At 47.9% G+C, this 26,732-nt stretch overlaps 1 protein-coding gene across 10 annotated transcripts in view; it reads right to left on the minus strand.

Annotated features, from left to right (window-relative positions):
* The window catches only part of FGFR2 (fibroblast growth factor receptor 2), a 110,428-nt gene that overhangs the window by 58,448 nt on the left and 25,248 nt on the right, over positions 1 to 26,732 (minus strand). For 5 of the 10 annotated variants that reach the window (XM_045439717.1, XM_045439716.1, XM_045439714.1 and 2 more), the window contains exons 3-5: positions 22,729 to 22,995; positions 21,790 to 21,864; positions 11,219 to 11,388 (exon numbers count right to left, since the gene is read on the minus strand). In XM_045439717.1, coding sequence (XP_045295673.1) covers positions 11,219 to 11,388; positions 21,790 to 21,864; positions 22,729 to 22,995 — 512 coding nt within the window. The remainder of the gene's footprint in view (positions 1 to 11,218; positions 11,389 to 21,789; positions 21,865 to 22,728; positions 22,996 to 26,732) is intronic. The other 5 variants (XM_045439722.1, XM_045439721.1, XM_045439720.1 and 2 more) reach the window with 2 other exon arrangements.

Genomic DNA, 26,732 nt, shown 5'->3' on the forward strand with positions numbered 1-26,732 from the left:
AAAAAAAAAAAAAGCCAGGGCCCTCGTGGTCTTAACTATGATTTCAGGAATTCCAACTGACCTTCTGCATGATTCCCTGAGCGCTGCAAGTGTTTTCTGCCTTAATCACATAAAAACTGCTAATACCAGCCGAGCCTCTGCAAGCACATGAGTGAGTCAAGGAACTAGAGAATAAAGATCATCTCATGAATGCTCCATTACAAAAACGGGAGGGCAGAGCAGCTGTCCGCTTTGAAAAGCGGCGCCAACAGAGGTAAGGGGTTATCAGAGCCTGTTACGACTCGAGGCGTGTCATGTCAGATGTTCAGCTCTGTGCAGGCCAGCCCCACAAGAGCAGCCACCGATGCAGAGGTCACAAACGAGACCACTGCTCATCACGGATGGTCTTATGCAGGATCACGGGGGTGAGGGCTGGACTCCTCTCCTCACCAAGCACAAACGCTGAAGAGTGAGCTCTGGGCAGACTGTCCCTTTGCTCCAGCCGCGGCAGCCCACCAGCTCCCCCCTGTATCACCATCAACACTGTCCCGGTCTTAATGTCGTGGAGCTGGCAGGGGGGCCGTCATTCTCGCTGTCACAGGTGAAAAGTCTGGCGGTAAGAGGACGCTGCGGGCATCAGACCCCACAACGGAGAGAAATCTGTACTCTGCTTGGGAGAAGCCCCGCTTCCTGCTCCTGGCTGGGCCACGCACTTGTAGGAGAGCCAAACAAGAGGCCAGGGTCCTGCTAAGGAGGGGTAAGCACCTTAGGTGCACAGCCTATAGAAGGAATGTTGTGAAGGAGAGGAGGCGGTTGCTAAATGTCCCAGGGCAGTGACACTTCTCCACCCAAATCTCCCCGCCCCCTCCGGGTGCTACCCTGGAGCTGGGTGCTAACAAACTCCTTGACTCAACTTGAGGCAGGTGGGCCCATACAGAGACCCGCCCTCCCCCCAAGCGTGCAGGGGTTATCAGAAGCGGGACTTTCCTGGACTCTGAAAGAGCTAATCACACAGAGGGTAACTTAGGGATGAAGCCAGAGGCCCTAACGTCACCAAGCCACGTAATCCAGCATTTAGCCCTGCTGTAAATATTCAGTTCTTTGAGCCCCCGCTCAAATGTCATGCCCATAAGCCCTTAATCACGACTAGTGCCTGTCTCTGGACCCCATCCAAACTGTCAATGTCTTTCTCGCGCCTGGATCCAGATTTGGCACGGGGTGCAGTCCAAATGGGGCTGAACGTGAACTGCACGGGGAGGGCATCATCTGCTTCTGCCCAAGACATTAAATCTTGGCATACGCAGCTCAGCATACCGCTGCCGTTGGTAACCCTAGGGCAGCTCCAGTCTCTCGTTGGGGCCACGGCATTCCACGGGAGAGCCTCCTTCAAGAGCGTGTGCTCCCTGAATATTTACTTCCTGGAGATGCACTACAATTATTAATAAGTTACCATTCATCGAATGCTTTCACAATGGGAAACACAGTTACCAAACAAGGGGTTTCTGCCCCTTTGGAGACCTTGGTACTCAATCAATATCGCCCCATGCAGTGCTGTTAATATTTGCTTTCTTACACCATTACCCTAGTATTTGATTCCTGGACATACGACCAATCCCAAATGTTATGAGCTGTGGCATTTTCCAAAGGGACGCCCTTAGAAGCTGCCAACGGTGGGAAGGCTTGACGCTTTTGCAGGGGATATCCTACCATTAATTAGTGGTCGCTTAATGACAAGCCGAGAGAGTACAGACAGCAACTCTATCAAGATGAGGAAACAAAGGCACAAAGACTTCTTGTGTCTCTTTTCTGAACACTCCATTTCCAAACCACGATTCAGTGTAAACCTACAGACACTACCCTTCCAACAAAAATGTAGGACGTCCTTTTCAGTGTGGTTTTTTGTTGTTGTTGTGTTGTTGTTTTTTTTTAATTCCTCATCTTTTTAAGTGCTACAACTCCTCCGCCAGTTAGGTCAGAGTCCCATCTTTGCACTCGCAGAAGAGAGAATGTAAATACCCAATAAACATATGAAAAGATGCTTAGCCTCATTAACAATCAGGGAAATGCAAATTAAAACAATAATGAGACGCGGTTATTCACCGGCTGATTAACAAAAATTAGGAAGATCCATGCCATTGAGTACTTAAGAGTGTAAGGAAAAAGAGACTCCAATTGAGAACAGGAACATAAGGTAGGAAAAAACCTTTCTGTAAAATAATTTCGCAGGGCCTGTTAAAATTAGCAACACATTTTTTTTTAACCCAGTTAATTCCACTTCTAGAAATCTAGGCTACACAGAGAACCAGGAGGATTACTTCAAGGCACATGAACAAGATGATTGCTTCGAGCACTGCTTGTGACACCAAAACCGAATCCATCAGGAAGAGAGCCATTAACAACACACAGCTCATCCTACAGGACTTAATTCATTCCAACAAAATAGCACACAGTCATTAAAAAGGAGGAGGTATTCTTAAGTTCAGACCTGGTAAGGTGTTATTTATAGTTACCGATAAATGAGGGGCGCCTGGGTGGCTCAGTTGGTTAAGCGTCCGACTTGGGCTCAGGTCATGTTCTCACGTGGCTTGTGAAGTTCAAGCCCCGAGTCAGGCTCTATGCTGACCGCTCAGAGCCTGAAGTCTGCTTCGGATTCTATGTCTCCATTTCTCTCTACCCCTCCCCCACATGTGCTCTGTCCCTGTCTCTCTCCTCTCTCTCTCTCAAAAACACATAAGCGTTAAAAACAATCTTTTTAAATAGTTATTGATAAATGGAAAAAAAGGAGGTTGGATAAAAATGTGTATTCAGGATGCCACTGTATAAACACACACACACACACACACACACACACACACACACACCACAGATGCCTATAGCCCTGAATCTATAAGCCTGACTGTATAGTCAGAAGGAAAGCTAAAGTCGGAAAGGAAATGTACTAAATTATCAGCAGTACATTTTACATAATTTCGTGGTGTCATTGTGCATGTTGTTTGCTTGTTTCCTATTTTCACCCTTTCAAATTCAAACAGGAATCGCGCACATTTGACCAAAAAGTCAAATAAAACCTCTCCGCCGGCGTCCCCTGCTGCAGGACCACCGCATCTGGAATTTGCTGGCAGCCTGAGCGCGAGAGCTGGGGGCGCAGAGACGTCCTGCACCCAATGACACCCGTGCCATCCTTCCTTCTCACCCCTGCCCGTGGCCAAACCCCTGTAGAAAATTCATCATTAGTTTTCATCTGCCAACGAACGGAATTAGAGAGCGTGAGGCTTCAAGACGATGTTCGCTGAAGGCTTTTAAAAAACAACATCGCAATACTGAAACAAAGCAGACTGAAGGTCATGGCCTCAACTCTTTCCCTCCTAACACAAAAAGTGGATTCCACGAACATTCCACACTGTCGTCACAAAGACGATGAAGACGTGGGCCAGACGGGTTTTTTCAGAATTCCTCTGCTACCTAAATCTCCCGAGGTGCATGTTAAACACCCAGCTACCTTCAGGAGACAACTGGGAAAAACACCTAAGTGAAAGGTGAAGCCAGGTCAAAGACCCAGGCTGTCACCTGGATGTTTGGTTTCCACAGTGAAACCAAAAAAAAAAAAAGAAAAAAAAAAAATCTGGACATTTCCAAATACCTAGGTGTTCAATAACAAGCAGAATAAACATCCAGAAGCTAGATAGAAAGTTTTGCTCCGTGCCAAGTCAAAGAATACTGTGTCCGTGTGACGGCAAATACTCCTGACACTTCCTTCCACCGGTATCAGGGTGCCATTTATGGAGAAAGGCAGCAATCCCTTGGACCACTGGCCTTCATAAAGGCAGCCCATGACCTACAGCTCAACAGCAACCAGGTGGCATTATGATGCATGACGTCTTGCTGTCCCAGGCCAGACCCCCATCTTCGACAGGCTCCTGGGATCTCGAAACCACGTCTCTGGAGGTGTGCACAAACTGAGTACATGTGTCAAGGGCTGTGGCACTCCCTGGTGCTTATCACCAGGCAGATGTGGAGGCAAAAGCCTGATTAATGCTTAAGTTGCCCAAGTCTGCTTCTCAGGAGGTGTCCAGAGAGCAGGGCGAGGCGAGCTCTGATCCTCTAGGACACAACAGCAGAAACTCTTCCCCCCAGCTCACTACACAAAGCATGGATCTCCAAAGGAAGTGGGAAGAGAATCATACAAGGCAAGAAAAGCGAGTGGGAGTGGGAGGGCGGGCCAGGACTGCCAGCAGGGCACTTGCTGCCTTTTGAAATAAACTCTTTAAAAATCTCACGACCTTCCTCAAAAAAGCTCAATGAAGAATCACCAGATGACCCAGCATAGCATTGCTACGTAGATACCAAAGGAACTGAAAGCAAGGACTCGAACAGGTACGTGCACAGCCACGTGCACACAGCTACACCAACCGCAAGAGTCAAGAGGTGAAAACGTCCCCAGTGCCTGTCAACAGATGAACAGACAAACTGGGGTCTCATCCATATAATGGAGTATTATCCAGCCGTGAAAAAGGAATCAAGGTCTGATTGTTGCTACCACACACAGAAGGACAGATACACACAACAGATAGAAGGACAAATAGCCTATGATTCCACTTACCTGCATTACCTGCAACAGGCAAATTCAGACAGAAAGATTAGAGAAATGGAGAACTGCCTCTTAACGGATACAGAGTTTCTGTTTAGGGTGATGAAAAATACATAACAAGTTTTACCTTACGTGTATTTCAGCACAATTTGTAAAAATCCCATACAGGTCAGGGAAGTGGGAACAGCAGCATCAGATGCCCAGCTTTGCTCTCAACAGAACACCTTTGGGCCAACGGATCCTCACGTGTTCCTGGGATGCCAGCACTGTTTCCAGATTTCTAATTTACCACCAGTGTTTCTTACAAAAACATGGAACCACATCTGAAGAAAGTTAAGTCAGAGCATCAACTGTGGAAGAAAACCACTTGGGTCCAAATGTCAGCCCTGCCACTGAGGAGTCTCAGGACCAGCCTCATCTGGAAAAGGGGTAAAACAACAGCGCTCCCCTGTTTGGGCTGCGCAGGGGACCCAGCGCCATGGCAGACAGTGGGGGGCACCTTGCACGGTCAGGACACATGGGAGCGGTCAGCGCATGCTGGCTGATGGCAACATACACCTGCTTCCTCATCACAGACTGCCTGCTCTGGGATTAAAGCTGAACTGTCTTGGCTGAGAAAGAGCTCAACAAAGTATAAATATATTAATAAGGACAAGGGTAGCGATTTTTCCAAATAAACAGATTTTGGGATTAAGCATACCATTTAAGCAAAGGTCTCTAATGTGACTTCCAAGTAACCCAGAAAACGTAACTCTAATTAACCTACCCATTAAAACCATCAGGTTTTCATTGTGATTATAAGAAAAGAGGTTTTCCCCTGTCTTTTCTTGGATCTGAAATAGACTAGGAAATGGACAGTCCAAACTGTGTCATGCTTCACTCTGCTCAGGGGCTCCATGGGAGTTCCAACCTCCAGATGCCTGAAGCCAATGCTCGCGTGCCAGTTTCACGGCCAGGTTGAGGGAGGGCTTTGTCCTGTGATCTCTCTTGGTTCTTATAGTTACTAGGTGGCATGAAATGCAATTTTTAAGAATACGCTTCCCCTCTATGTTTCAGTCATTACCTGGGCACGACTTGGGAACTGAGGTGGTCTATTAATTACCCCGGTGCTGTGGCTTTTCTGCATTAAATTGTAATTATTGTTCAGAGCCCTATGAAATATCTAGCCTTAAAGGTAACCTCTTTCTTAAAAAAAAAAAAATTCTGTGCTATTGTTGATGATAAAAAATGGTTGATGGTTATGCTACTAAATTACAGTTGGGAGGGGGTTAGACCTTCAAGATCATCTGTCCAAAGTTGTCATTTTAAGGACAGGTGGCCTTAAACACGAAGAGCTTAAACAACTTGCCCACCGTCAAGACTGATGAAAAAGCCCGGGCATAAGCACAATTAGGGAGATACAGTTATGCTTCAAATCGACCTCTACCACCATAAATAATAACATCCAACCAGCCTTTGCCCACATACTAAGAAAAACAATGTGACTCTTAATCACCTAAGGAAGGCTCAGCATGAGTTCTTTGGTAAACAAGACTGAGCCATACCAAAGAGCTCTACTGGTCATTTTAATTAAAATGGGCTTCCTGTCCCATTTCATAATTCTCTTTGATTTTGTTTTGGCTTTTTGTGTTCCCTTCTCCCTTCACTGGCCACATAGGCAGACCACTTCAGAACAAGCTGGAACGCCATGGGTGAGGGCCAAGGTGCCGGATCCATAAACAGGTAGAAAAGAACTCGACAGGCAGTTGAGCTAGACAGAGTCACCATGGTTTATAGAAGGAGATTTATGAAGAAAAAAAAAAAAAAAATCACAGAAATAACACACGTTTGTTTGCGGAAACTTTCAGGTCTTGCTTTCTGGAAAAATACATCTTGGAAAACTTGACGCTTTGCTTCTTCGTTAACTAAAGTGGCAAAGGGATAGGAGTCAGAGGAGACGGGCGTTTGGACATGGGGCTGTCCGTGTGTCAGTAAGGTCTCTGCTTTAGGGGGAGTGCATTGTATGCACGGGTTCCCTCGGGGCGAACGCTGGAGAAGCAGAATTCTTTAAAAGTGTCCGTAGACAGTGTTTGCAAACCTGGCGGGAACCCCATGCTCCTGCCTCTACCCTGTTTGAGCCCTGAAGACGCCTGCACCAGCCAGAGAGCTTGGACCGATGGGAGGTTGGGGCATGCTGGCCTCTGCGACCACCAAGGACTTCGTGACCTGGGGACCTGGGTTGAGTCCATGGAATTTCTGAGAGAACCAGTATCCCCCAAATCAACGTCCAGTGCCACAACTGTTGTGAAAACTCCTTACTAAATCCAGATTGACCATCTTTGCGTTTGATGGGGTGATCCCCCCACCAACCCCCCACAGCCCAGGGCGCTCAGGCATTGCCATGGACTCTTCTCCAGAGAAAGTCCAGCGGGGCCAGAAATGTGCCCGCATCACCTCCGGCCGGCACACCATGTTCCAAAGGTACAGTTCTCTCCCCTCCTTGCCTTTTTTTTTTTTTTAATAGCAAAATATAAGTTTTTTAAGATTTTATTTCTTAAGTCATCTCTACACTCAATGTGGGGCTCGAACCCACAATACCAAGACCGAGAGTTGCACGCTCTGCGACTGAGCCAGCCAGGCGTCCCTAGAGCAAGATATACTTTAGATTTTTGTTCCCATGCGCTCAAATTCCCATTCTTTCGCTCCAGAAACGGCTCAAACATGAAACAACAAAAAAACTTTTGGTCATCTGTGCCTCCACGGGAACAGGTTAAAGGTATTCTGCTAAAGGTTCCCCACGTTGTTTTAGGGTGCAGGTGCTCTCCAGTTAGTAGAATGTTGTCCTCAATAATTAAAACTGAACTACACCTGTTAAAAATCAAGCAGCATTTCCTCATCAGGCACCCCTTAGCCTTCTGGCACATTTATAATCACTAATTCAGATTCGCAAAAACCTCCTTACCCAGAATAATGATGTTGGTCCTATTTATTTTGAGACCAGGAGTTTCTGGAGGCTCATTAATTCTTTTAACTTCTTTCCACGGCTGTCGTAAGTGAGGAAATTAGTTAACCACCAGGATTTTGACCACCAGCCTTATACTTTAGTCGTATTGAAATGTATCACTGGAACTGCATCAATTATGTTTTTGGAGAGCATTTGGTGGTTAGAATGATCCCCAGGGGCCACAACTGTGGCGGTTTTAACTCTTTCTTTCCAAGCAGCACCACCCAATGAAATCTTTGTCAATTCGTCCTTTACAAAGAAAGCAAGCCGACCTTCCAATCTCGTTGTGCCTGGTGTGAGGACTGACCTAACAGGGTGAAGAGAAAAACCACCCTCCTGCCTACTAGTCCCACCAACAAGCAGGAATCACGGAAGCTCAGCGAGGTGCGTCTGCTTCCAGAACTTCAGAGGCACCCACCTCCCAGCAGGTGTATCTCACATCTGTTTCACACACAAACTGCCCCACACATGCTAGGAATCTATTCATAGGCTTTTCCCTATTATCCTCTGGGACTGAGCATCTAGTTACTTTTTTTTTTTTTAAATGTTTGTTTATATTTGAGAGAGAGAGAGAGAGTGTGTGTGTGAGCAGGGGAGGAGCAGAGACAGACGGGGTGCCATAGGATCCAAAGCAGGCTCTGCACCAAGAGCAGAGAACCCGATGCGGGGCTCACACTCATGACCCATGAGATCATGACCCGAGCCACAGGTGGACACTCAACCAACTGAGCCGCCCAGGCTTCCAGCTATGTCTAAATGTTAAAAGTCACAAATTTTTGAAGAAGACAATCCTTTAAAGGTGAGAATTGTGTATGGTATTTCAGAAGAGGCCCCCAGAGCACTTTGTGGGGAGAGGAGGTCCACTTAACCACAGCAGTGACGGGTCAGGACTCAAGTACCCTCTCAAGTGACACGGGTGTGTTAGACACAGGTATACAGCAGAAAGTCCTGACGTTTCCCGGTATCTCACTCCTGCCACCAGGAAGTCCTCTTCTACCTGGTTCTTTTTAAAAAAAAAAATTTTTTTTTTAACGTTTATTTATTTTTGGGACAGAGAGAGACAGAGCATGAACAGGGGAGGGGCAGAGAGAGAGGGAGACACAGAATTGGAAACAGGCTCCAGGCTCTGAGCCATCAGCCCAGAGCCTGACGCGGGGCTCGAACTCACGGACTGTGACATCGTGACCTGAGCCGAAGTCGGACGCCCAACCGACTGAGCCACCCAGGTGCCCCAACCTGGTTCTTAACAAGCTGGGATGCAGGCTAGAGCATCCTCGGATTTATCCCCCTTGCAGGTTTCCAAGATGGCTGCCAGTGATTCCCCAGGTCTCCTGATATTCATGACCTTGGGGATTTCATCTCCTCCCCTAATGATTTACTTAATAACAGAAAAACGGCCAAAGTGGTAGGATGTCACTTCCATGATTAGGTTACAAAAGGCTGTGACTTCTATCTTCTTCACACGCTACCCCTTCCTTTCTGCTCTCCCTGAGGAAGAGCTGCCGTACTAAGAGGCCCATGGGGCGAGTGAGGAACTGAGGGCAGCCTCCAGCCCGCAGCCAGCAAGGAACTGAGGCTTTTGGCCCAACCACCTGCAAAGAAGTGAATCCAAGAACCACGGGAATGAGTCTGGAAGCAGGTCCTTCCCCAGCTGACCCTACAAATCAGACTTCCAGACTCAAGCCTTAGTTGCAATCCTGTGAGAGGCCTTGAGGTGAAAGGCCCGGCTAAGCCACACCTGGATTCCCGACCCACAGAAACTGTGAAATAATACATGCTGTTTAGAGGTGCCTGGGTGGCTCAGTCTTAGGTTAAGCGTCCGACTTTGGCTCAGGTCATGACTCGTGGTTCATGAGTCCAAGCCCTGCGTTGGGCTCTGTACTGATGGCTCGGAGCCTGGAGCCTGCTTCGGATTCTGTGTCTCTCCCCGCCTCCCCTCAAAAATAAACATAACATTAAAAAAATTTTTTTAAATAAAAGTGTTGTTTAAAGTCACTGGTCTTGGGATAATTTGTTACACAGTAATAGGTAACTAATGCACCCGTTCATGCTTTCCAAACACACCAAAGAATGTCACAGTAAGGTTCCCCAAGTCTTCCTCATATACTAAATTAAATTCCTCCAGGCCTCCCCTTCCAAAATAACTTAGACATCCCATGTCTCTCTTCCTGAGACACCCTTCCTTCAAACTCAGCCCAGAATCTTTTCCTGACCTCCATTATCCGTAGCCTCCCAAAGAGCCCACATCATCTCCCCCTGCACATCCACACGACAACATGCCCTTCTGACTTCAGCCCATCCAGGCTGTGGCTTTCTCATCCACCTTCCCTATCAGACGAGGAACCCCTGTGAGCTAGGGCCGTGCTCTGCCAGCGCCTAGGACGGTGCCTGCCAAAGACTATGCCCATCGGCGTGTGCCGAATGGACGAACAAAAGCCCGAATAGGCATCTACAGGCCTTTTCAGGGAGAGGGTGGTCAATTTCCACCTCCCCCTCCGCCCCTCACCCCTGCCTGAGTGATGAGATTACTCATCACCACATTCTGTGATGGGCTCTCCAGGGCCGTGAAGACAGAGGATGGAGAGATTGCCTCTCTCACCACGGAAGCATTCTCTCTTAAGAAGTACTATTTCATACTCCAGCGTCTAAGCCAAGTCCACCCCCTATCCTACAATCCTGCCCAAACAGGGCAAGTACAAGTTTGCTTCTCCAATGCTGCGCCAGTTTTAGTGTTCCAGACAATAAAGTATACAGGAAACAGACTCTCAACTTCTGTTATTAAACTCTTCTCACATAAAGAACAATGTAAGGGTGACTGGGTGGCTCAATCGGTTGAGTGTCCGACTCTTGATTTTGGCTCAGGTCATGATCTCACAGTTCATGAGATCGAGCCCTGCGTTGGGCTTTGTGCTGACAGCTCGGAGCCTGCTTGGGATGGTCTCTCTCCCTCTCTGCCCCTCTTCCCCACTCATGCTCTCTCTCAAGATAAACATTAAAAAAAAAAAAAAATTGGGCGCCTGGGTGGCTCAGTCGGTTGAGCTTCTGACTTTGGCTCAGGTCATGATCTCACGGTCTGTGAGTTTGAGCCTCACAGCGGGCTCTGTGCTGACAGCTCTGAGCCTGGAGCCTGCTTCCGATTCTGTGTCCCCCTCTCTCTCTGACCCTCCCCTGTTCATGCTCTGTCTCTGTCTCAAAAATAAATAAACATTAAAAAAAAAAAGAACAATAGAAATGGGAATTATGCTTTGAAAGCACACGTGAGCCCAGGGACGCCTGGATGGCTCAGTCTTAAGGTTAAGTGTCCGACTTCAGTTCAGATCATGATCTTGAGGTTCGTGGGTTTGAGCCCCGCGTCTGGCTCTGTGCGGACAGCTCAGAGCCTGGAGCCTGTTTCAGATTCTGTGTCTCCCTCTCTTTCTGCTCCTCCCCTGCTTGCGCTCTCTCTCTCTCTCTCTCAAAAATAAATAAACATTAAAAGATAGATAAATTAACCTGTAAGCCCAGGAAAACTTTTTTCAAATGTCAAGTGTGGAAATGACCAATTATGATAATTACTGATTTTTCATTTTTTTTTTAAATATCCCTTCTGAAGGTTCCTACCTTTCAACTACTTAAAAATGGATTAACAAAAATGTAAGAAATAGAGCATTTTGGAAACCTGATTTTACCTTATAGCCTCCAATGCGATGTTCCTGCTTAAATTCCTTTCCGTTTTTCAGCCACCTCATAGTTGGTGTTGGATTCCCCCCAGCTGGACAGCGAAACTTGACTGTGTTGGCTGCAGGGACAGCGTGCAGTCGCTTTTCCATCTTTTCTGTGTTAGTCCAGTATGGCGCTCCTGTTGTGGAAAACAACGTTATAACGTATGGAAAGGGAGAGCTTCATTTCCATGACACGGAAGAGAATTTTACTTTGTATGTGAACGATCTGACATTTTCAAAATCTCTGGGTAATATTTACATGAGGAGAAAACTGTTCTGAAGTCTAGCAGATGGCCTAGCAGAAGGTCCCTGGAGATGAACTTCTTGTTAGTTTCTCTTTCTTAATGGGGGAGGGGGGGGGGAGTGTTTGAGGTACCTTCTCTCCCTTGTTCTTAGTGCCAGAATATAAATTCATGTTGAATCATGCTTTTAAATGCTACTTTATATGGACAGCGACAACGCATACAACCGTAGCAGCTGAGTCCTCCAGAATGGATCCTTTTAGATCACCACACCTAGCAAACGATCGCATACACACACAAGCAAGTTGTGCTCGAAGCCACGTCAACTTACCCACCGAAGCTTTAAAGGCTCAGCAAGGAGATAACTTACCATCCTAATAGGGTAAACGTTTCAGGGACGCAGCATTAACTTCGCAGCACTTTATGTGACAAATCAAAAAGCCCTCGCACTATGTTTTAATTTTTGTTTTTGTTTTTTTATTAAAAATTTTTATTTATTTTTATATTTGAGAGAGAGAGAGAGAGAGCGAGCGCGCACAGGGGAGGGGCAGAGAGAGAAGGAGACACAGATTCGAAGGAGGCTCCAGGCCCTGAGCTGTCCGCACAGAGCCCGATGCGGTGCTCGAACTCACGAGCGGGGAGATCGTGACCTGAGCTGAAGTCGGACGCTCAACCGACTGAGCCACCCAGGCGCCCCTATTGTTTTCATTTTTTAAATGGAGGAAAGAGTTTTTGGTGGTTGTGAATGCCATAATTCTACTACCATGTCTGAGCCGAAAAAAACTTACTAGGAGGCTACGGATTATATGTCATGTAAAATTAAGCCCTCTGAATGGCCCTCAAAGTCATGGATACAAACAAGCGACCCTTTAAACTCAAAAGAAGACACAACTTTTTAAGTTGCCAAATGAAGGGCATTTGATCTCAATCAGAACCACAGCATCAATCCAGGATACCGCCATAATTCTTCATGCCGGCCAACAACAACGGCTACCGAGCACTGAGTGCTTTGTGTTTTACCAAACAGAGCTCTAAAAGCTCTTACGTGTTTAACCTATTAATCCTGACACCAATCCAATGAGAGAGGCATTATCACAATCCCTGTTTAGAGATGAAGAAACTGAGGCACAGAACAGCTACAAAGCTAGAGAGAGATACAGGAAGATTTGAGCCAAGGCAGTCGGATTCCAGAATCTTTGCCCCTACTGTCCATGGCTAGTTAAGAACCAGCTTCTCCAAGGGGTTGGAATCCGTCCTTTTCAACCACTCTGATGTCGAAGACCAGAGTCCAGGACAGCCAGGCTGGCCCGAAGGCACACTGCCTTCTACATCACTGCCCAAAAGTTCCACTGAAACCTTGTACAGCTATTTCACGTTTCACACGTATGTTTCTGTCTTCGCAAACCGGTAGCCAAAATTCTCCCGAAGCATCCACCCACGGGGCCTTGGACATTCTAGAACATCCTAGAACACTGAAATTCTACAAGACTGATTCCTAACTGTGTTTACTGCTGCTGAGGGTTAGGCTGAGAAGGAGCACACCCACTCCACAAACCAGAGGCAAAAGGGCCCAGGCAGGGGGTTGGTCTCTGACACAGATTTACAAGCCCCCTCCCTCTATTCTGTGGATGACACAGCTCGCTCCTAAGGGGTGACAACAAACCCCTTCACTTAGCCGGATTTTCGTGGCACAATTAGGAATTTGGATAAACTACCTACCCCTGTTTGCCTCACCCTTGCTCTTGAAACCTGGCTATGAAAGGTGGAGCGGAGATTTCTTAACAAGGGCATGCTGTACCTTCTTTGTCCTTGTTTATCTAAGTGTCAAGGTGGTGGGATACAGACGGGAGTCTACACGATGTGCCAAGAAGATGGTGCAAGCAAGGCAAAACTGAGGTGGTCAGTCCTGCATGCCAGGGAAAGAAAGATCTGAGGGTTGGGGCGGGGGGGGGGGGGGGGGGGGGAGCGGGGAGGGAGAGCCAAGCGTGAAAGAACGGGGCTACACTCTTTCCTCTGAAATCAGCTGTATCTGCAATGAGTAGGCAACTTGGTAGCCATGTGGCTTTGGGTGTCAAATGCCCCTAAACACACCCAGTCTTCTGAGGGTTCACCAGGGAGTATCTGATTACCATTCATCACAAGACTCCCCGGGCCTGGCATACACTGGAACAATTTCAATAATCTTTCACTCTAAAAGCTTCTACTTAGAAAAATCCAGCCACAGCCACAGCCACTGAAAAGAAACCATTAAGAGCACAAAATAAATAATGAGCTTTGTTGCTACACAAAGACTTTTATAAATCTGACCTAAATGAAAAGCATACCTCATGCTGTCAGGTGTCCGTACTCATGTCATTTGTGTAAGTAAACACAATAGCCTATTCATACGAATTAGCTAAATATTAATGTAGTGACTCTTTCAGATAGCATCGATTACGGCTGAGCTGATCCTCTGGAATGTCTTTTCTTTTTTACAGAAAAGAAATCACCAGATACGTGCTTACATTCCATTAGGCATGATTTTTACGTTCCCTAAAATGTTAAAGAAAAAAAAAGGGGGGGGGAGGATTTAGTTTAAGGAACTAGGAATGTTGCTCTGTTCCTCTCTCACTGGGCTAAGCTGTCAGGGAGACCGTAACCCACGCAGGGATCACCCCAAACCACATGAGTCTGTACGGTCATGGCCTGTGGCAACAGCACACTGGCAACCAGCACCTTCGTCTTGGCACCTAAGGGATGATTTAAGGACAAGGGTGAAAGAATTTTGCTGGAATTTCTGGCAGGAAGCCACGTCCCTGGGGTAAAATTTCAGTCGTCAAAACTGCACCTATAAAAACCTGCTCGTGCGAAATAGACACACAGCCATGAGGCAGGGTTATGGGCACCACCATACTTGTCACCTGAAGTCACTGGGATCCCAGGTGGGCGGGGCACCGTAAAATCTTATCAACAAAGCAGAAACAGATCGCCTATGTGGCTATCACTGGAAACCCACATTTGCAACTTTCCCTTTTCCTGAATACCTGTAAATAGTGACTCCACAGAAAGGCCATGGAGCCAAGTTTTCAAGGTCCTCTGTGTGGCAGCGATGGGCCACCCCAGTGCTCTGCCCAGTCCCACTCTGAGTGAGTGCTAACATCATACAGGACAACACCCATCTGTGACTAGGCTTTTCTTTAAGATTTTGAGCTCATGAATTGTTTTCACGAGCATGACGCTAGAGGGGAGGGATTATTTTAGTATTTTATCATGGCTCCTCCTGAAAGAAACTAGTTTTACGTGAAGACGGGAGAACCTGGAAGGTCTAGAAAAATAATGGTACTGTAGGACTAGCCCCGTTTCGCTTCCTTCATCGGTGGCCTCATGTCTTCTGCAAACTCTATTTGTTATCTCCTGCCATTTTTGCAGTCTGGACACATGGAAATGCCAGCCACCATCCCCGCCCCCCACCCCAAGAACGACAATGCAGCTGGTGAGAGACCAGGACCAGGCTCCGAAGCAAGCTTTTCTACCTAAGGAGGCCTCTTTTCATACCATGGCTGGTGAACACGCAGAGGAGGAACTCACTTAACAAATTAACGACCTACAAAAGAGAACACATGGTCGGTGCTCCATACAAATGTTTCCTCGACAACTTTATAAAAGACAAAAACTATAAGCCAAGTCTCCATCATGTTGTTTCAAAGAAGGGTCTGAGTATCCACTTAATGTATCTTCCCTAGCATAATCTTAGGGAGGCAGGAGGAGTGAGTTTCAAGTCAATTAATAGAAAAGGAACTGTGGAAATCTTGGATGGCATAAAAAAATGAAATATACTAAATTGGAAGTAAACAAGGTGACCTTCGTGACAGGTTCGTCCCGTCTGCTCGGACATTCTCAGACCTTCTGATGTAACATGTAGCTAAAGAATGATGCTGAGTCATTAAACAGTAAGAACAGTAAAACCCAGCCAAATTTAAAAAATAAGAAAAATCCATCGTAACGGGGTACCTACTCATTATCATTTTCTATACTGAAACAGTTATTATATACCAGTGATGAGTCTAAGTAAATAGAATTATACTTTTAATACAGCAGTAGTCTCTTAAGATGTGCTGGTTAAAAAGAGATGTATAACCCCACAAAAACTTCCCTCAAAGTTCCTTCAACATACCACCTCCATCCCACAGCACAGACTGATCAAATTCCTTCACTGGGCTTGTCATTTACATATACTTCCATCACCAAGGTGTCCCCATACTGAAATTTATTCCATTCGATGTCTGCTGACCAGTAAGAGTAGAGCATCTGAAGGGGACAGTGTAAGTCATCTTTAGCCTATGGAGTAGGCACTCAAGTGTTTATTACATGGATGGATGGATGGATGGATGGATGGATGGAAGAATGTACCAGATGAACAAGTGCTAAAAGCTTGAGCTATAAAATGAGGGAGGTGAACTGAGTGTTCTGATAAGGGCCCTCCCTATTCTAACATTCTGTCCAGGTATTCCAGGCAGATATTGATTGTGTCAACAAATGGTAGGATTAGAGGGTTTCTATGATAACGTAATGAAAAAACGTGGGCTGCCCCCACAGCAGCCCTTCCATGCCCCAGTATATATCTCAATACAGATGGCTAAGGTCTATAGTCTCCTCTCTTTCTGAAATCAAAAAGAGAGCACAGCCCAACAGTTTAAAGGAAAAACACGGAATCCTATTACCACTGTACCAAAAGGCCTCGGCGACCATCTGGTCCAACGGCTGACGTGATCAATGTCATCCAGAAAGGTTAAGTGATCTGATCAAGGCTGCATGGCCAAGGCCAGGCTGAGGCTAGACCCAGGACTCCAGCTCCCTGGGCTGTGCTCTTTCAACCACTCCAGGCTGCCCTTTGAACTCTCCCATGGTAATTAAGTCAAAAGTTCAAGATTTATGTGAGCTGCGGACGCTAATGACTGCCAACTGTATTTTTATTGATGCAAAAATAAAAAAACAGAGCCTGTTTCAGCTCCTAGATTAAGTCTCACAAACTCCCTAAAGCCCCACTAAGGCCTCTGTCTTAAGTCTATAATTAGGGCCTTTAAAAATATCACTAATCAGGACATTTGAATGCTTTGACCCTGACTGGGTGGGGGTGGGAAGAGGTCTCTGAGCTCAACCATACAGTAGGCTGAGGTTCGTGTTTTCAGTTTTGCATAAGCTAAGAGAAAACAAATCCAACAAAATATGGAGATGTGAGTGAATGTGTGATTATGGGGGCGGCGGGTTTTATTTGAGAATCTCATTAAGAACAACACCTTGCCGATCGGTTGAAGCACTGATAAGAAACCCATTAAAGCAAACAGACAAATGACCCACCTTTGAAATGTCTGAGTCCACTGGGCGACCAGCTGCCCCGTGGGAGCTCCTAGGATCTGCCTTCAAAAGAAAACTCTCCAGTTGTTGGTTATGCTGGTTGCCCACACGGGAGGCCAAGAAAGAGATAATTCAATCCAGCCTTCCAGATAGAACGCCATCCCTGGCTTTTGCGAAAAAAAAAAAAAACACCCAAACCAATTTAGGATGAGGTTTCCATTACAAAGAAATGTCCAAAAAAAAAAAGTTCAGGAAGCCTGTGTGCTTTGGGTTTTTTTTTTATTATTATTATTATTATTGTTACTATAACTTTCAATTCCTGGAAACTGCGTAACCCAACTAAGAAACCAACACATTTACCAACTTAGCTAATAACCCCTACCAAGTAAAAGGCCCAATTAGACCAAAGGTGACTATAAACTGTTATTATCAGCAGGTTAAGCAACGAAAGGAGCGTGGAATCCCAGGCCAAGTCCCTTCATTTTCCGTAGCCAGTTCCAAAGACAATTGCCAACTGCCTTTCTCCCTGACACAGGAGTACGGGCACCTGCACGTCTCAACAGGAATGAAAACCAAAATGGAAAATTGCCTTGTCTCTCTCCTCCTCACTCAAGAGAAAGAACCACTCCTGAAGCACAGATCTTGATAAAGCTGCCTCGCTATCAACTCCTTCTAGTTCAGCAGTCAACCTGAACTTCGTCAATCATGGTTTCCCAAGAAACTCTTCAGAAACATGAATCGCTGAAACACAAGCTCGAGGTAATAAAAATCACCTGGGAAAAAAAGGGACACGCAGGTCTACTCATCTGCTGCCAGATAACCCGTAAAGGTACCTCGTACCGAGGGGAGGCAAGGGCTAATTAAGTTATGCTTTCCGATGCTGAACTATAAACTCTGAAGCCTTCAAAACCTTCAACCTGGATGCATTTCAAAAATTAGCATTTGGAATTGCAACTTTCTGTCCGGAGAAAGTCTGTTTCACTAAAGGGCATATGTAAGAAGCATTATTTCCTGGCAGCTAGGCTTGTAATGACATCACAGAATTGTTCCGCGCAGGGAAACAGTCAAGCGCGGGTAAGGTGTGAGGTCATCAGTTAGTCAGCTGCTAAAATATGCCCCGAGAATGCCCTTGACATCTGTGATGGAAGGGCTTGACTTAAAAGGCAAAAGCAAAGTCAGGTCAATCAAATCAGCCCATTGCAGGGATTTTCAAAGCATGTGCAACAGGATGTTAGTAAAGTGCTGTATTTTCAAAAGGGTCTTACGGTCAACGCGTTTGGAAAACCCTGGGAAAAGCCAAAATTAAACAGATGTTTTACTATAGAACGTTGGAGAGAACGTATTCTGCTGGTGCACCGGGTAAGTCTCTAAGAAAGGGTCAGAGAGTAAGAGGTATTTTTCAAACTCATTTCAAAAGACAACCCATTCTTGGCACAGAGCCCTTGGACTAGGGTTCCACGGGACATACTTTGAGAAGCACCAGCCTCTTCTCTTAAGGTACAGGCCAGACCTGAGCATCACTCTGTTTGTAAAGCACCAGCAAAAGATGTAGAGGAGGACTGTAATTCCAAAAAACATTCGCTCAGCATCGAGGCCAGTCCTTGCCTCCAACAGTGGTCTACCAGGAAAGGCGGGTCTGAGATGCATCGTGATGCTGAGATGCGAGGGAATAGAACACGCGAAGCGATAAGGAAACCCCCCATGGGGGAGCCCACCTTTGAGCTGGGTCGTGTACCAATGGTGTAAGCGTTAAGGTCAACCCGAATACGGCAAAACAGCCCTCTAAAAATCAGACCAGACCTACTTTCATGGCCCATAGCCAACGATCCTGCCTTAATTTTGGACTTATTTTTGCCCCTGTATTGGACTGCCATGCTTTCTGTAGTCTGTACATACTTTCGGAACTCTACCAGGCAGATAAAAGCTTGCCTTCTCACAGCTAACCACCAAAATTAAAAACAAAAAAAAACTTAGAAAAGTCCAGAACTGTCACTGTCAGCACAGGGTCACCGGAGCATCATCTGTTAACTTCACCCAAGAGGAGCTTTCAAACACACCCCAGTGACGTCTCCAGACAATCAGAAGGCACCGAAGGAATCAATCTGGACCCACGGGTGTTTTGCAGGTGCCTGAAAACGCATGGAATTCGGCGCTTCTATAATTTTTCCTATTAATCAGGTCAGGCATTTGACACTGGAGGTGGCAAAAAATTGTTTTAATGGCAACATCCCCTTCCCCGCCTTGCCAATTACCCCGGCCGTGGCATTCCTCTGTCCACACAGGCCACAGCTGCTTAATCTCCACTGCCCCAGGCTGCACCTGTGAATCAGACCAGCCTAATCACACTAACAGATGGCAGAAGCCAAGTAGCCAGCTAAGAGCTGCTATCACTTTAAATCGTGTCTAATGTTTCACAGGCACCAAATAGAGGCAGCTCCCGACAGCAGTGTCTCCCTGGTACAGCTAACACCAGCCCTTAATCACCGCAGAGCACCCACCGCAGGGCAGACGTGGTGTCATTCGAGAGCTAATTACAAAGAACGCTGGCCACAGGGTGAAGGCATGGCATTCGTTAAGTGCGCTCCACTCCCTGGCCCGTCTGCGCAGGCACCGGGCGGTTGGGACCCGTGTTCGGGACGAAACCCTGGAGGTCCACGGCAGGTAATCCCTCGCAATCACCAGAAAGTTCACTCAGTTCACTCAGTCTACTTGTTACGTAACCCATACCTTGCTGTTACGTTTTACGGCTTCCCAAGAATTCCTGGGAACGGGCTCTCAGACGTGGTTCTGTTCACCAGGACGAGGCAGGTTCCAGGCCGGCCAGCACAACCCGGGTGCTGCCAGATTTGGACATCCCACACGTGGGCCCCACCTGAGAGCCGTCAACAACAGTGCCGGCATCCTCCCTGCACCCCCACCCCCCCAGCGTCACCCTGGGGACTGGCAGGGGGGTGCCGTGATTCAACACGCCACAGGCCTGCGAGCGAATGGCGGCTTTGCCTTTTGCTCACCGAATCGTGAGTTTCCAATCAAGAAAACGGGAATAATAGCTCCCTCCACCTTATGGGGTCGTCGGGGGCACTGCCCGAGCCAGCAACCGGCACCGAACCTGCCCAAAGCCACACCTTCAAAGCAGGGTCATCCACTGCCTTCCCGGCCAGAGCCAAAGCACTAACAAGGAGTGATGTCTTCTGATGTCCCAGTGATGCGTTATTTAAAAAAATAACCATAATAACTTCCCAAGAAGGTTGGTACAAATCACAGCAGAAGACAGTTTCACTCACCCACAGTTTTATAAACAAGAGCGCACACGGCTCAAGGCAGATCTCAAGGTGTGAATCCCTAAGTCAGTGCTTTTCATCCTTCAGCGCACATGAGAAGCATCCCCGGAGTTTCCAGTCCGGGGTCTGGGGTGGGGCTTTGGCCTTTTCATTTCTAGTAAGTTCTTAGACGATGCTGATGCTCGTGGTCCAGAACCCAAGCCTTCTCTTGCCAAAACAATGAAAACTATAAATGTTTTCCCTTTTTGCCTAAGCTGCTAGGAGACTAGAACAAATGCAACTCCCCATTTGACACATTATCCCAGGTTATTTTCTCTTCTTGTCTTCAAAAGCCCTGCCTATTTTCATAACTAACTTTCTTATTACTTAAGCCTTGTAAGAATTTATTAAACTAAGGTCCTTTTGAAAACATGCAGAATAGAACACCTAAGCAAAGAACGCCAGCAACTCATGTACAAGCACTTGGGGGAACATTCAAGCCGTGTTACTGGAAATATAACAAATGCTACATTTTATCTTTTGTACTGAACGTCGCGACCCACACTTTTCCGAGCGCCCTACAAACACAAACTTGTCTGATCCTCGTAACAACCCCACGGGATGTTATTATTCCCATTTTACAGTTGAAGAAGCCGAGGCAGAGAAGTTAAATTACTTGCCCAGGGTCACCCCCACTTAGAGGTGTCAGAGTAAGAGAGGCCGAGTTCTTCTTGACCCAGGTTCTCCCACGTGTCACTGCTCCGTGTTAACAGCCTTTGAAAAGCAAACAGTACTTGCTGGCTCCCTGCTCTGTCACTGTCTACAAAGCAAGGCCCCCTTCCCTTATTTCCTCTCAGCATGCAGCAATGTCTGAAAAGGTCACGGTTTCTCGAGGTGCCTGGGGGGCTCAGTGGGTTAAGCGTCCGACTTCGGCTTAGGTCGTGATCTCGTGGTCCGGGAGTTCGAGCCCCGCCTCGGGCTCTGTGCTGACAGCTCGGAGCCTGGAGCCTGCTTCGGATCCTGTGTCTCCCCCTCTCTCTGCCCCTCCCCCACTCACGCTCTGTCTCTCTATCTCTCAAAAATAAATAAATGTTAAAAAAAAAAAAAAAGGCCCCAGTTTCTCAACCTCAGCCCTACTGACAGTTTAGACCAGATCCTTCTTTGTTAAGGGCTGTCCTGTACATTGCAGGATGTTTACTAGCAGTACCCCTCGCTTCTGCCCACTGGAGGTCACTGGCATTCTTCCTCCCCCTACTGAGACCACCAAGTGTTGCCCAATGTCCCCCAGGGGAGTCAGAAGCAGGAGAATCCCCCCCCCCCACCCCGGCTGAGAACCACAGAGGTAAGCCAAGCACCATCAAAGGTTACAAAGAAGACCAGGGTGGTACGTGTTTTCTACTCGTATCACGCCTCCGAACAGTGAGAAACCGGAGAGAAAACGAAATTCGAGGACAGAAAACTGGGAACTGCTTTCGAGAAAGAGTGACTTGTGACACAATAAGAAAGGACAAACGGTAGAGAAGGGTATACAGGAACACTGGTTTATTCTCAGCTTAGAAAGCCAGGAGAGGAGACACAGCAGAGAAAAGTCAAGGGCCGCAGGGCACAGCGTTCTGAAGAGTGGACAAGACGGCAGGTTAGAGTCCGGACTTCCCACCAGGCTCTGCTCTCTCGGGGACCTTCCGAGACGGCCATTACTTACTCTTGTTATTGTTCTCACTGACAAAATCCTCGGAGCCTTCCGTGTCGTCCTCATCATCTCCGGATGAGATGGCATCTGTATTCAAAAGAATATATCCATGGTTGTGTTTTTGCAAAGCAAAAGGCTGTAATCACGTACAACTTAGTCCTTCTGGACAGGGAACGCCACAACCCAGGAGCCCCCGCAAAAAGTCTGAGGTCTTGTTTAGCGAAGATGGCTTTAAGGGCTTCAATTTTCTCTCCGTGAGGACAGTTGGTCTGTATTAGGATTCCCAGTGCTTTCTGCTTTCGCGTTTTTTAAACATACTGTCAAGTTGGATATATTAAAACTGGATTTTAAGCTTCCAACAGTATTCAAGGCCCCGGCAAATTTACTGATTGCGTTATTATCCAAAGATTCTTTCCAACACCACCTTTCAGTTGTCAGGATCCCCTTCAAGAAGGGAATTAGTCCCCGGCAGAATTTACTAACTTCTGAAAGCAAATCTTTAAACTTGGCCAGAAAGGGGGCCTCCATCTAGTTCCCCCTCGCTGCATGGGAGAAAAATCAAGGAGAGAAACTCGAGTTTTAATAAAAGGAACCCGAAATCTTCCATATCAAATTGCAATCCTGTATTTTAACGGCCAAAGATGCAAACACTATGGCGGGGGGGGGGGGGGGGGGCAGTGAGGAGATGTGTTTTCTACTTCTATAAAAGCATGCTGTCTTAAAAGAAAAATGCTACCTTGCACATGAGAATCCTGTCATTTTTAATGACCAGCCCCTCTGGCAGAGCCGGTCCCCGTGGAAGAACTTCAAAAACAGATCAATAACAAATTAGGGAGCTCTGTGCGTGGCATCCAATTAGCAGATCCCGCTAGGAGTTCCCTTGTCCAGTGCAATTTCACCCAGAAAACGGCTACAGAGAAGAGAGAGCAGAGGGCGCGCAGGCCGACTCACCTGTGACATTGACCATGAAGTAGACAGCCTCGCTGTCTACCGGCCTAGCCGCCGTGCAAGCATAGAGGCCGGAGTCTCTAGGCGTGGCACCTTTTATCTGCAAGTACTCCCCAATAAGCACTGTCCTATTGTTGGGCCCCAAGTGTACCCCATCCTTAGTCCAACTGATCATGGTGGCATCTCTCAACGGACAGCGCAATTCTAGCGACTCCCCGGGCGCGGCCACGTAAACTTCAGGTTGGGAGATTTGGTATTTGGTTGGCGGCTCTGCAGAAAGGTGGGAGAGAGAAGATGGAGACAGATGGGAAGGAGGAAAAGGAGAGAACGTCCAACAAAGGTCAGTGGCGGCCCGTTTATTCCTGGGAGAGGCGGTTCTTGGTCTGCAAAGGGCCCCAGCAGGCGTTGGCTTCCGCCTGCACCCAGGAAGCCGTGCACAGAGCAGACGGAGTGTCTGAGACATCGACCAGAGGAAGTGCCCAATAGAAGCGGCCCCACTTTGTCTCCACAAGCTGTAGGGCCGTAAACACACACCCAAAACCCAGCGTGGAAGGATAATGTAAGAAAACTTTGCAGTCTGTTACCAATCCAAAGCCTGCTTACAAGGGTCACACGTGGGGAATTCTATTCTTGTGGCATTTTTGATCTGTAAGGACGTGTGTTTTACAATTTTTTTATTCAATGCGACTGCATGGCTGTGTCTACACCTTTACACACACATACACACACACACACACACACACACACACACACACACACACACACCCCATTTGCGCTAGACTTTGCCTGTTGTCACAATGCCGAGCTTCTTAAAATGAAATGCCCAAACTCAAGGGACGCTAATGGGTCCTTGTACAAAACTCTCAAAGGCTCAGATCGCTTTGCTGGCCTGGAGACTTAATACTGTGCTGGGTAAGCTGGAACACGCTGTTTTTCTTAACACCAAAAAGAACAAAATGCCCCAGAAAGCCAAGAGGAGGTCTCCGTATCGTACCTAGACAGATCTGGAAATGAGGCAGCTGAGCACCTGACCCTCTGACACGTTCACAGCTGGGTCCCTCCCTGCCCACCAGCACCCACCGCACACCCTGTGCTCCAGCCTCCTCGGGGCCTTGGCCTTTAACTCCTTGAGAGGTACTCCTCCCTCCCTCGCCTCCCCGTTAACCCAACTCATCCTTCAAGGCCCAAATCATCCAGCTGGATATGAGCTTGCCATCGGTCCCCCGGGCCTGAGGGTGGAGCGGATGTCCCCTCCCCGTTCACCTGTCCGCTGAGCCAACTTCTGGGGAAGCAGCACGTAGCTCATGGACGTGTCCTGTCGCCCAGGGGGACAGCAGAGATGTAGATGGAGGGCTCAGGTCTCCTTGGGTGTCCCTCTGGCCCCGAGCAACACACACATGGCAGGGGCCCGTGCTGAACGTGACTGCGGTCCCCAAATCCTCAGGGCAAGAGGGGACTCAGGCAACCTGCACGAGCACAGCGAGAGGGAGCCACAGGCCTACAAGGGGAGCACCCAGAGCCGCTGGCCGGGACCCACGAGGACCCATGAATGGGCTTTCATCCATCACAATGGAACTGTGAATGGTACCCAGAGTCCCAGGCCCAGGAAACATCAAGCTTCCCAGCGCTGGGATAGCTCCAAATCTGGGCAGCATCACAAGGCAACTGTGTTGTCCTTCTGAGTGTAGTCTGGACAAATCTCCCACATGGCAATGGAATAAAGTCACTCCGTGCCTTAGTCCCACTGCCGAAGGAACAGTGAGGACCGTGTGCATCTGGTTCTAGAAATCCTCACCACCACCACCACCAGCCAACATGGGAGGGCCAGGGCTCCCCAAAGGGGCACCTTCAAAGGCATATGTGCCAAGAAGAGCCCAGACGTTGAAAGAGACATAGAGAACCACCACCACCACAACAAAATAGAGGAAGGAAATAAGAGTCTGATTTAACATGGACACACACACCCTGAAACGAGGGCAGAAAACCCCAATTTGCAGGCTATGCTTTCCGAGCAAGTTTTTGTCTTTCTCATTCTACACCTACGAGACCCCTCCTACGGGCCATGCTTTGTTCTAGATGCTCAGGGAGCAACAGGGAACAGTAAAATCCCTGCCTCACTGGTGGAACTTTAATTACGGTGGAGATGACCGACAATAAACAAAAAGCCTACAAAAAATATATAAAGTACGGGAGGCGGTCTTGTCAGGAAGCCAAATACAGCAAGACAGCGGTACAAACAAGACAGAGGGGGAGGGCTCTCTCTAGAGCAGGAGCTGGCAAACCACGGCCCCCGGGCCAAACCCAGCCATTGCCCGTTTTTGTAAACACCGTATTCCTGGCACGCAGCCACGTTTGCTCCTTAAGTGTTGTCTGGGGCTGCTGTTGTGTCACAATGGCAGGGCTGAGCGGCTGCAACGGACACCCTACGTCCTCTGCAAAGCCTCGCCCTTTACGAAAAGTTTGCCAACCCCCGTTGTACGGGATGTTCAGAGAAGGCTGCTCTGAGGAGTTGAAGGGCAAAGTGATGTCTGAAAGATGTCGCCGGGACCTCAGCTGGAAGGTTCCTCAGGCCACATGCCTCCTGAGCTTGCTGAGGCCCGAATGCACCTGAATTGAGGGACTCCTAGAAATGTCCTGAACTCTGAAGCCCGAGCAGGACAGAGAAAAGGAAGAAACATGTGGGAAAGAGGGGAAGGAAGAGAAAAAAGGAATTCAGCGCGACCCCGGATCACGGACCTTGCCCCATCTCCAGCAGCTTGGAGTCCCATCGGAAGTGATGGTGCCCCACAGGACACCTGGCCGAGTCCCTTTCACAGCTGGTTAAAGCAAGGATCAGATGGCATTTGGGTCCCATATAACCAACCAGTAATTACCGAAACAGCACCCACAACGTCAAGAGTGAATTTATCGCGGATTAGCCTGGGTCACAAAATAATATTTATCGGGACCACACGGCATCGTCAGCAAGGTACCGAGAATACTACAGAATCTGCTTTCCTCTGAGCCAGGACCGGACATCAAGAGAGGTCTGCGCAGGAGTGGCTGGACCCCGAACGGCGAATCTTCACCCTCTCGGGGAGACGCGTAGCCAGACTGCCTCTGCCCTGGCCCCTCCCATCAGGAGAGCCATGTCCCTATTTCATGCAGGCAGGAGAATGTATGGAGACTGCTTTAAAAAAAAAAAAAAAAAAAAAAGATAAGCAAGATACTTGCAATTAGGACGCAGAAACCTCTCTCTCCCGACAAAAGTAGAGTTACGATTTCCCTGTTATTAAAGGAACGCATTTTCGCTGAGAATATCTGCCTTCACCTCAAATAGGTAAACCACTGGGTCTCGCGGAAGCCAGGGGTGCCCGGACCAACGTCACAAAGACACCACCACCTGCTGGTTGGTGGTAAAGGAGGAACGTGGCCCACGGAGGCCTCAAGGGCAGGGACCGCGTCTCGTGTGGGGCCGGACACACAGGAGCTGACGATAAATGTGCCGTCGTGCGCAAGAAAAGGATGGTCCCCTGAGCCCCACTCCACCCCGGTCCCTCCCCCACTGAGGAGCAGGAATGCCGAAATGACGCGGCATTGGTTGTGAGGATCCGATGAGCCAACCAACAGGAACCTCGGCGTCCAATCTATAACCTGTCGGGCCCGTGACCGTCACTCCCGCTGTCCTTCGAGGCTGACGACGCTCACCACGCCTCTGGCACCACTATCTTCAGAGGATACTCGGAGAGCGTCTGGACCAGTATCTCCCCAGACGCAGGTCAATGTTACGGACAGGCTCCCATCTCACCCGGCCCGTAAGAGGACTTCGGCTCAACGTGGTCCTTCTCTCTGGTAAAACCAGGTCAAAACTGTCACCCCGTTTTCCAGTTAGAGGATAAGCTTCAAGGACAGTAAAAGAACTCTCCAGAATACATCACGAATGGTGTTCATCCATTACAATTAGGCCACCTGACTTCAAGCCTGAACGAACCCACACCCGATGGATCGGTTCACAAAAGGCTCACCGG

The sequence above is a fragment of the Leopardus geoffroyi genome, chromosome D2 (genome assembly GCF_018350155.1).
Source record: "Leopardus geoffroyi isolate Oge1 chromosome D2, O.geoffroyi_Oge1_pat1.0, whole genome shotgun sequence".
Taxonomy (NCBI): domain Eukaryota; kingdom Metazoa; phylum Chordata; class Mammalia; order Carnivora; family Felidae; genus Leopardus; species Leopardus geoffroyi.